The sequence below is a fragment of the Gopherus evgoodei genome, chromosome 14 (assembly GCF_007399415.2).
Source record: "Gopherus evgoodei ecotype Sinaloan lineage chromosome 14, rGopEvg1_v1.p, whole genome shotgun sequence".
Classification (NCBI taxonomy): Eukaryota; Metazoa; Chordata; order Testudines; family Testudinidae; genus Gopherus; species Gopherus evgoodei.
The window spans coordinates 16481844-16493428 of NC_044335.1; the positions used below are offsets into that span (position 1 = coordinate 16481844).

The 11585-nt window shown below is 50.2% G+C and overlaps 1 protein-coding gene across 2 annotated transcripts in view; it reads right to left on the bottom strand.

The window, feature by feature from the left end:
• Positions 1-5618, bottom strand: part of PTPN1 (protein tyrosine phosphatase non-receptor type 1) — a 63994-nt gene extending 58376 nt beyond the window's left edge. Inside the window, exon 1 of one of the 2 annotated variants that reach the window (XM_030532781.1) lies at positions 5436-5618. In XM_030532781.1, the coding sequence (XP_030388641.1) occupies positions 5436-5603 (168 nt within the window). In that variant the 5' untranslated portion in view covers positions 5604-5618. The remainder of the gene's footprint in view (positions 1-5435) is intronic. The other variant, XM_030532782.1, reaches the window with a different exon arrangement.
• Positions 5619-11585: the final 5967 nt, after the last annotated feature.

Here is an 11585-nt window from a genome sequence, read left to right on the forward strand (position 1 = left end):
CACTAAAATCTTATCTTTTCTGTTTTCTTGGAGAACTGTGATGTTTCACTGTTCACTTACTGTTATGGCTGAGTGTCCCCTTTACACACCATACTCCCTCCCTCAACAGCAAACCTAAACTTTGCTCAGCTTCAGGCTTTTGCTCCTTGTTGGGATATCTTCAGAGGGTGAATTCTCTTCATTCCTATTGATCCTTTTGAAGATATTTATGTACTGAACATGTCATTCACCCACCCCTACACCACTTATTTTCTAAATGCATACCTTTGCCACAGTCTCATATTGCAAAGCTCATATTTAAATTTACTGTCTACCCTTGTCCCTAGCTCTTTCTTGAACTTGCTGTTTTTCATGTAGAGGACCCTATTTATATGCACAGTGCAAGGCATACTTACATTACTGTAATTGGTCTAGAATGGCTTCTCACTTTATTCAAGTATTTTCTAAGCAAGAGTTTTTCGTATGACACTGGCATAGGACAGAATGAGATTGGGCCCTTTTCCTTGGAAGGATGCCAAAGACAAAAACATCTCATGCTCTACAGTTTTTGCGGCAAACAGAGCTGGTTAAAGTGTTGAGAGGATTTTTTGGTCAAGAAAAATTGAGTGTTTTACAAATGTTTTCCCATTTTTGAGCAATCATTTATGGTGAACCAAAGCAGCTCCACTAAGTACCCAACGTTGGGCCGATTTCTCATCATGTTTTGTAATGTACACAAAATATTGAAGTACTTCATTTCAGAAAGATTGTCTTCTTGTGGTTTATTTCTGTTCCTTCACAATGGTTATATTCTCTCAGCTGAGCGTAGTCCCCTCCTATCCCACTGAAAAGGTGCCTGAGTTTTAGTAGTCACTTGGCACCAATGACCAAAGATCTCCTGATCCTGCAGGAGATGACAGATTCCCACTTAGCTTCATCAGCACATATGCTTAGACAGCGGTCAAATGGATATTCCCACCACCTACAATGAGAGTGATCCAAGCTAGCCACGTCCACCACTGCTTTGAGCTCCTTGTAGCATTCAGTATCCCTCACCTATACTAAATGCAATCTGGTCAGGCACCTATGTCCAAGAATATGAGCCAATGAGTCCATTTGTTAATTGCTGTTAAGCTTCATTCAGGGCAATATGAAGTGACATGGTCTACACCCTTCTCCTGGACATTTAGTAATTAGCTTCATATCACCTAGACACTGGAAACTTCTGATAAGGCTAAATGACCTGTTAAAGCTGAGGAAGAATATCAGGAAAAATGTTAACTGTATCCCTCCTGATTGGCAAAGCTACATATGTGTCTCACTATAATGCATCAATCTTTGGATGAAGGATGCTATACACAGGAAAGTTGCAATAACAATCCATTAAAGTAATCCAGGGGTAGGCAACCTATGGCATATGTGCCGAAGGTGGCACGAGCTGATTTTCAGTGGCATTCACACTGCCTGGGTCCTGGTCACTGGTCCGGGGTAGGGTGGGGTGGAGGGGTTGGTTTTGCATTTTAATTTAATTTTAAATGAAGCTTCTTAAACATTTTTAAAACCTTATTTACTTTACATACAACAACAATAGTTTAGTTATATATTATAGACTCAGAGAAAGAGACCGTATAAAAACATTAAAATGTATTATGGCACGCAAAACCTTAAATTAGAGTGAATAAATGAAGACTCAGCACACCACTTCTGAAAGGCTGCCGACTCCTGAAGTAATCCATTCTCATGACAGTCAAAGTAGGGACTGTAGCAAAGAGCACATGTGAAAGAAAGATGTGCATTCTCCCATCCAAATTAGGTTAGAAAAACATGGCTACTGTTGATATCTGGACATCCAGACGCAACTTGGGCCCCAAAAAGAGACTTAGGTTACGAAGAAAACTATATTAAATTGACCTGAAATGTTCTTGCTTTTTTCCGGTTACATTGCTCAGCCTCCAAGCACCATTTCAGTGTTTCCGGGGTAAATTGAACCTCACTAGACTATGATAGAGCAAGTTATTGAACCACACTGGTCAGGTGAGATGGAATCTAAATTTAAAGCTGACTGTTAGAGGGATAAGTAAAAAGTGTTTCAGTATCTGTTAATGCCCCCTTAGTGACATTAAAACAGGAGAGGATGACAAATTACAACTCGTGAAACCCCCGAAGACTGCTGTCTCAGCAAAAGGGCCATTGCTCATGACTACACTCCAGGATATTTCAGTAAGAAAGGAGGCGAGCTACTAAAAAATCACTTTCCACTCCTGTGGGGGTCTGCAGTCATATCCCCACTAACTCATGGCCAGTGGTACCAAAGACAGATGATAGGCAAAAAGAATCAGCAGACATCCAGCCTTCATCCACATAGGAATAGAGAACACTAACAGAAACTATGGTAGTCTCTGCAGCACGTACATATCACAGGCCGCTTCTTGACCTATCTAGTGGGGACCCCTGCCTAGCCTTGTTTTGTGGTCCCTCAGCCACAAACACACACTGTTTCTCTTCCACCATGTGTACCTTTAATTGACTGTTTGCAAAACAGGGCAGGAGTAGCCTTTCACACCACTTGCGTCTTCCACCTAGCTCACCATCTGAGCTTCCTCTTTATTTTCTGTTCCCACCAATTTTTTTTTATTTATATATAATTCCTATTACTAAAGTAATTACCTCATTAGCCCAGCCATTACCACCTGGTATCAGTAAGTCCCATGGAAACAGGTTAAAGTTGCTATAGCATACAGATGGCTGCAGATGTACTCTGGTCACTGTCTCCAGTTGCTACAGCTAGCACTCTGTCACACATACCTAAAACCCAAATTACTGAGGTCAGTGGACCACACACACTGCTGGAGTGTTGGTTAGGGGTGACAGCCTCACAGCTGTCAACCCTGGAGAGTGAATTCTCTATTTATCCTTCACAAGGGATACAACTGACATTTGTTGTACAAACATCTCCATGCTGCCCAGCCAACATGCTCCTACTCTGACCCTATACTTAAATTTAATGGACCGGCTGAGACTGCCAGCAAAAGGTGCCAGTGTTCTTCAGTGACACATGCACAGGAACAAGAACATGACCCACCACTAACTCATTTCACAAAAGTCAAATGGCAATCAGATTATCTCTTTTGATCACTGCCAATTCAAATTCAGTACAAGCTGGTAACTAAAGGAGCTCAACTTAAAAAGCTATGAACATCCACAGCATCCTTTTCAAGGCTGCTTCTACAGCCCAAATCAAGCAACTGCTTGCAAATACTGTGGCTGTTACAGCATAATCCTATATTCCCTATTGTGTAAGAACTTCAGTTTGATGATGCAAGTTAAAAGTGATGCAGCAGCCACAATTGAATTTCTGCTGTCATAATCCACAACCTTAACATTAGACCAACTTTGTAATTCATTAGTCAAAGTTATTTCCTGAACACTGGGTCTAGACACATCAAATGTTTCAAGAACGGATTAGAAAAAAAACCCTAATGACTTTCAATGGACATCAAATTTAGAATGCTGCAGGATGCAAAATACTCAGACCAGTAGAAGATCTTACCAGAAGTGGAACCCAGAACTAGGTGTTCTTTCAACTCTTCATCTCTAATTTTGTGAAACAAACATCTGTCCCATAGCAGTTCAAAATGTTCCATTAAAGATTTTTCTACACTCTGCATATTGTGGATATGAAACAAACTCAATTGTGCCACTTCTGTAAAACTCTATGGTGAAGGAAGTTCAGAGTGAATGGGCAGAGGAGCCCGATTTCACATATTGATCCATTCTGTAGATCATAGCAACCTGGCAGCATATCAACTAAAACACTGTCAAAACACCCGTTAAAAGATCTTACAAAACATCAGCTTAAAAAAAATTTTTTTAAGAGACTTGGGAAGAGATAACCTAGTCACATACAACAAAGCCTTTGTAGAGAAACTAGACAGCAAGATACATTAACAGCAAAAACGTTGTTACTTTATAATAATGCCACCTGATCTCAACATATTAAGATCTTGAGTTTATGAACCTAGCTGTAAGTGTTCTTTATCCCTCTCACAGCCTATTTATTTTGGGGATAAACTGTCAAGGGAGCTTGTTAAAAATACAGGCAATGTAAATTATGAACATTCAAAACCCACCACACTACCAGTGAAGTAACAAACGTATCTTTTTCTAAAGTCTGCCATTATGAAATTGAAATATTTCTGGGTAAAATATAATAAAACAATTTTAAGATATTTTATGTAATACCATTATTGACAAATAGCCTCTACCCTGGGGAAACCACAATTGTATACAAATCTATACCTAACTAATTTTACAGCCTTTGTATTATTAGAATGATTCAAAAGCCACATAGATGCAACAGCCACCCCGCCATCACTCCACTGGGAAAGTGGGCTGGGGTGTGAGTATATGACTTCATACCCCTCAGGGCTTAAAAAGAGGTTAAAAGGCAGAGAAGGGAATTTATTGCTGCTCCTTAGGTGGGGCGGGGGTGGTGGTGGTGGTGATGGTACAAGGATGGTTGAGAAAACATGTACCACAAAGTCCTTCCCCCATCCACCCTGAGACTGGAGGGGGAGGGATTATAAGGGTATCAGTTCTCTGTTCTGTGCATTGTGGGGGAAAATATATGCATCACTAAATTCCCCCTCCAGGGCCCACTGCAGAGAGCTGTGTGGTAGAGATATATCCACGAAAGAGGGCAGAAAAGCTCACCTTAGGGCTTTGTACAGAGGACTGGTTGGGGGCACACCATTCCCCCGAGCCTTGCAATAGGTGGGGGTTGGGGGGGGGAGGAGGAGGAGAAGTTTAATTACAGCCAAGTGTAGAAAGCTGTGCGGGGGGGGGGGGTGCAGAACTAAGGACCGTCATCCAGGAGTCACATATGGAGGCTGGTTTTGGAAAGAAGCTGGAAGAAAAGGGACAGACCGCGCTCCCACAGGGCCCTCTACAACGGCTGGCCACTTGCGGGGGAAGAAGATTGCAGCGCTCCCCGTCGAGACCCATGACACGGGAAGGAAACTTCCGAACAGGGCAAGGTGGGGGAGCAGAGCTCGTTCCCCAGAGCCCTACACAGGGCGCAGAGCTTCCCCGCTACAAGACCCTGAGAAAGGAGCGGGGGGGGGGGCAGACATGTCCAGAGGGAGAAGGGGGCGGAGGTCCCCAGAGAACCCTGAGCAGGACGGCGGTGGGGGAGATAAATGACGGACCTGGAGAGCAGAGTTCCCCCACCAGGGCCCAGAGCCAGCGGCTATGCAGAGAACAGAGCTCCCCTCCTCCCCCGCAGTCGGGGGCCCCGGCCCGGAGGGGCGGTCAGGGGGCCGCAGCTCCCACCCCACACCTGGGGCCGCGGCCCGGAGTGGGGGTCAGGGGGCTGCAGCTCCTCCCCAGCCGGGGCCCGGGGAACAGGGGCGGCAGAGCTCCCCGCCGGCGCTGGGGAAGCCGGCCCGGCCCCTCACCTGGTAGATGAGGGCCCAGCTGGCGGCCTGGTCGAGCCGGTGGAACTCCTTCTCGATCTCCATGGTGGGGGCCCCCCGGGCCTGGCCCGCCGCCGCCTCGGCTCCCTGCTCCTCCGGCTCCGGCTCCGGCTCCAGCTGCTCGCGGGGCCGCCGCTGCCTGCTCTGCATGTCACCCCCCTCCCCGGCCACAGGAACTACGCTGCCAGGCCGGCCACGCCGCTTCCGGGCCCGCCCCCGCTGGAGGAGGGGCGGCCTGAGAGACAGAAAGGGGAGTCGTGTCCCCGCCCCTGGCCTGGGGACTGACAGACAGACAGACAGGGGAGCTGGGCCCCCGCCCCAGGCCTGGGGACTGACAGACAGACAGACAGGGGAGCTGGGTCCCCGCCCCAGGCCTGGGGACTGACAGACAGACAAACAGGGGAGCTGGGGCCCCGCCCCAGGCCTGGGGACTGACTGACAGACAGACAGGGGAGCTGGGCCCCAGCCCCAGGCCTGGGGACTGACTGACAGACAAACAGGGGAGCTGGGGCCCTGCCCCAGGCCTGGGGACTGACTGACAGAAAGACAGACAGGGGAGTCGTGCCCCCACCCCAGGCCTGGGGACTGACTGACAGACAAACAGGGGAGTTGGGGCCCCGCCCCAGGCCTGGGGACTGACTGACAGACAAACAGGGGAGCTGGGGCCCCGCCCCAGGCCTGGGGACTGACAGACAGACAAACAGGGGAGCTGGGGCCCCGCCCCAGGCCTGGGGACTGACAGACAGACAGACAGACAGACAGGGGAGCTGGGCCCCCGCCCCAGGCCTGGGGACTGACAGACAGACAGACAGGGGAGCTGGGTCCCCGCCCCAGGCCTGGGGACTGACAGACAGACAAACAGGGGAGCTGGGGCCCCGCCCCAGGCCTGGGGACTGACTGACAGACAGACAGGGGAGCTGGGCCCCAGCCCCAGGCCTGGGGACTGACTGACAGACAAACAGGGGAGCTGGGGCCCCGCCCCAGGCCTGGGGACTGACTGACAGACAAACAGGGGAGTTGGGGCCCTGCCCCAGGCCTGGGGACTGACTGACAGACAAACAGGGGAGCTGGGGCCCCGCCCCAGGCCTGGGGACTGACAGACAGACAAACAGGGGAGCTGGGGCCCCGCCCCAGGCCTGGGGACTGACAGACAGACAGACAGACAGACAGGGGAGCTGGGCCCCCGCCCCAGGCCTGGGGACTGACAGACAGACAGACAGGGGAGCTGGGTCCCCGCCCCAGGCCTGGGGACTGACAGACAGACAAACAGGGGAGCTGGGGCCCCGCCCCAGGCCTGGGGACTGACTGACAGACAGACAGGGGAGCTGGGCCCCAGCCCCAGGCCTGGGGACTGACTGACAGACAAACAGGGGAGCTGGGGCCCCGCCCCAGGCCTGGGGACTGACTGACAGACAAACAGGGGAGTTGGGGCCCTGCCCCAGGCCTGGGGACTGACTGACAGACAAACAGGGGAGCTGGGGCCCCGCCCCAGGCCTGGGGACTGACAGACAGACAAACAGGGGAGCTGGGGCCCCGCCCCAGGCCTGGGGACTGACTGACAGACAGACAGACAGGGGAGCTGGGCCCCCGCCCCTGGCGTGGGGACTGACTGACAGACAAACAGGGGAGCTGGGGCCCCGCCCCAGGCCTGGGGACTGACAGACAGTCGGACAGGGGAGCTGGGCCCCCGCCCCAGGCCTGGGGACTGACAGACAGACAGACAGGGGAGCTGGGCCCCCGCCCCAGGTCTGGGGACTGACTGACAGACAGACATACAGGGGAGCTGGGGCCCCGCCCCTGGCCTGGGGACTGACTGACAGACAGACAGGGGAGTCGTGCCATCGCCCCAGGCCTGGGGACTGACAGACAGACAGGAGAGCTGGGCCCCCCGCCCCAGGCCTGGGGACTGACAGACAGACAGGAGAGCTGGGCCCCCCGCCCCAGGCCTGAGGACTGACAGACAGACAGGAGAGTTGTGCTCTCGCCCCAGGCCTGGGGACTGACACAGACAGACAGGGGAGCTGGGCCCCCGCCCCAAGCCTGGGGACTGACACAGACAGACAGGGGAGTCGTGCCCCCACCCCAGGCCTGGGGACTGACTGACAGACAGACAGGGGAGCTGGGCCCCAGCCCCAGGCCTGGGGACTGACTGACAGACAAACAGGGGAGCTGGGGCCCCGCCCCAGGCCTGGGGACTGACAGACAGACAGACAGACAGGGGAGCTGGGCCCCCGCCCCAGGCCTGGGGACTGACAGACAGACAGGGGAGCTGGGCCCCCGCCCCAGGTCTGGGGACTGACTGACAGACAGACATACAGGGGAGCTGGGGCCCTGCCCCTGGCCTGGGGACTGACTGACAGACAGACAGACAGACAGGGGAGCTGGGGCCCCGCCCCTGGCCTGGGGACTGACTGACAGACAGACAGGGGAGTCGTGCCATCGCCCCAGGCCTGGGGACTGACAGACAGACAGACAGACAGGGGAGCTGGGCCCCCACCCCAGGCCTGGGGACTGACAGACAGACAGGAGAGCTGGGCCCCCCGCCCCAGGCCTGGGGACTGACAGACAGACAGGAGATCTGGGCCCCCCCGCTGCAGGCCTGAGGACTGACAGACAGACAGGAGAGCTGGGCCCCCCGCCCCAGGCCTGAGGACTGACAGACAGACAGGAGAGTTGTGCTCTCGCCCCAGGCCTGGGGACTGACACAGACAGACAGGGGAGCTGGGCCCCCACCCCAGGCCTGGGGACTGACAGACAGACAGGAGAGCTGGGCCCCCCGCCGCAGGCCTGAGGACTGACAGACAGGAGAGCTGGGCCCCCCGCCCCAGGCCTGAGGACTGACAGACAGACAGGAGAGTTGTGCTCTCGCCCCAGGCCTGGGGACTGACACAGACAGACAGGGGAGTCGTGCCCCCACCCCAGGCCTGGGAACTGACAGACAGGAGAGTCGTGCCCCCACCCCAGGCCTGGGGAATCACTGACAGACAGGTAGGGGAGTCGTGCCCCCACCCCAGGCCTGGGGAATCACAGTCAGACAGGTAGGGGAGTCGTGCCCCCACCCCAGCCCTGGGGACTGACAGACAGGCAGGGGAGTCGTGCCCTCGCCCCAGGCCTGGGGACTGACAGACAGACAGGCAGGGGAGTCATGACCCCCACCCCAGGCCTGGGGATGGACTGACAGACAGGGGAGCTGTGCCCCCCACCCCAGGCCTGGGGACTCACAGACAGGGGACCTGTGTTCCCCTCCAATGACAGAGACAGGGGAGTCGTGCCTCCCTCCCCAGCCTGAGGACTGACAGGGGAGCTATGCCCCCACCCCAGGCCTGAGGACTGACAGATGGGTGCCTTTTTCTCAGGCCCAGAGACAGATGGACAAATTTGGTGACATTGCCAACTCTGTTCACATATCTATTCAAGGGACACCATCATAAGACCTAATCATGTTAGCCACACCATCAGGGGCTCGTTCACCTGCACATCTACCAATGTGATATATGCCATCACGTGCCAGCAGTGCCCCTCTGCCATGTAATTGACCAAACTAGACAGTCTCTATGCAAAAGAATAAATGGACACAAATCAGACGTCAAGAATTATAACGTTCAAAAACCAGTAGCTGAACACTTTAACCTCCCTGGTCACTCAGTTGCAGACCTAAAAGTTGCAATTCTCCAACAAAAAACACTTCAGAAATAGACTCCAATCAGAAATTGCAGAACTGGAATTAATTTGAAACTGGACACCATTAAATTAGGCTTGAATAAAGACTGTGAGTGGATGGGTCATTACACAAAGTAAAAACTATTTCCCCATGCTAATTTTTCCCTTACTGTTAATCACACCTTCTTGTCAACTGTTTGAAATGGGCTATCCTGATTATCACTACAAAAGTTTTTTTTCTTCTGATAATAGCCCACCTTAATTGATTAATCTTATTAGAGTTGGTATGGCAACACCCATTTTTTCATGTTCTCTATATGTATATCTATATCTCTTTCTATCTTCCTACTGTATTTTCCACTGCATGTGTCTGATGAAGTGGGTTTTAGCCCACAAAAGCTTATGCCCAAATAAATTTATTAGTCTCTAAGGTGCCACAAGTACTCCTCATTCTTTTTACTCTTACCTTAGTTATGTCTAATTATACCTGGGCCTGCACAGATGAGTGGAGTGAGGATGGGTTTTCCCTATTCCATTCCTGGTCTCTGGAATGCATCTGCCAGCTCAGACACATAGTTCACTTTGCCACTCTTACCACTCCTCCCCTGGCTAGGTGAACCTGTCTATCATTCGTTATATGTACTGTGCATACCACTTCATGAGCATAATTCATTTTCAAAAGGGTTAACATTCTCCCAGCCCCAATGAACTATGCTTGCTGCCCCCAACCTCAAACAAAATCTAATCAAAATGTCATTGAGACATTTCAGACTCAGACATTTTGAAGCTACGCTACTGGGACATGAACATCACCATTTTGTGATGCACAGATCTTTTTCCTGTGAGAGAATGTCCAGGTGGCAGCTCTTAATCCATGGGATCCTTCTTAAAGTCAGTCCAGTCAGGCACTGGCAGTTTAGCCAATTACAGTAGTTTACATCTCTACCATTTTTAATCTTGAAGGATTGCTTCACATATGCTTTGCAGATTATATCCATTGGGTAGGTTCCACTGAAATGCAACTGACCCTGTAATGAAAGGCAGCAGCTTTCAACAGCACACACTGAACATCATTCTGGGCTTTGATTCCATTTAGTCACCAGTAACAGTTACTGCAACACATAGATAGCCCTTGGACATTTCCCTTCCAAATACAGGCCTACTTAAGCCAGGATCAAAGCCCATGATGCTATGACTGCAGGCAATTGAATTACTGCAGTACAAAAGCTTTTCATAAGGAAAGTTAGCATACAGACTTGTGCATTCATGTCACCTGCTCTGACTGGATAGATAAAATCAGTGCAGACTCTTCAGTTAAGGATAGTTGCCCCAGGTCACTAAGAGCCATATGCTGCCCTGGAGAATTTGGGGGTCTGCCACAGACTGAAGACAGCATTCACCCTTCACGGTGTAAAATGAGCTCAGGTAAGAAAAAGAAAGAGTTCTAAAAAATCACTAAGTACTGTATGGACACATTAAAGAGTATATACAAATATACACATCTGTAATAGCTCAGATTACTTGATAAATACATAACAATGGGAGTTTTAAACATATACTGTCAGGTACTTATGAAGTAAATGAGGTTAAATGCATGTTAATTAAATGTATAGTTAACGATTTGCTAAAATCACCAGGAATTTTTTGTTCTGGGGATTCAGCATTAAATTATTGGTATAAATTGGATTCTAAAGATTCTCAAACATTTACATGTATATAAATGATAATGTCTTTGGATGGGGGATAACAATCACTGCAGTGGTGCAATCTTGTCCCAAATTTTCAGAAAATGCACATCTAAATTGTACTTTCAGTCACTGTAATTGCATGTACTGCTGTGCTGTTTTGGCATTAAAACATGTGCACAATATTAAAAACATGGGCCAAGTGCATGTGCAATTAAGGTCCAGGCATTAGATTTGCAAAAGGTTAGATGTGCAAATACATGTATAATAGCCTGTGTACTTTCCACATGTAATTACACTTGCAAATTGGATAATTTAGACACTTTTTAGGTAGACACAACAATGGCAAATGCATTAAAAAAATTAAAATACTTTGTATACAAATGCAATAGTACTTCTAGTGTTTTAAAATCTGAGCCCAGATTTTTAGAATTTTATGCACATAATTTCTAAAAGCAGTTGCAACAACTGTTTGCACAATTTTAACTGTGGGCACAAATGACCATTTAGATGTCAAGAAGCTGGTGACTTCTACCTGCAACAACCAGAATGGTTCTTTAAATTTCTAAAAATCTGGGCTCAGTATGTTAAAATATAGGCATAGGCACCAGTCTACATTAAAGGCAAATGGCCAGATTCATAGCCCTCGTTAAGTCCCCCTTGTGTTGCTGGAAGAGTGGAAAGGGCCCTTAAAGCACCTTATGCCGCCATCAAAGGTATTCCCTGAGCAGGAGAATCCTTGGATTTCTCCTGGTGTAAGCATAGGGCCTCTGATTTTAGGTTTAAT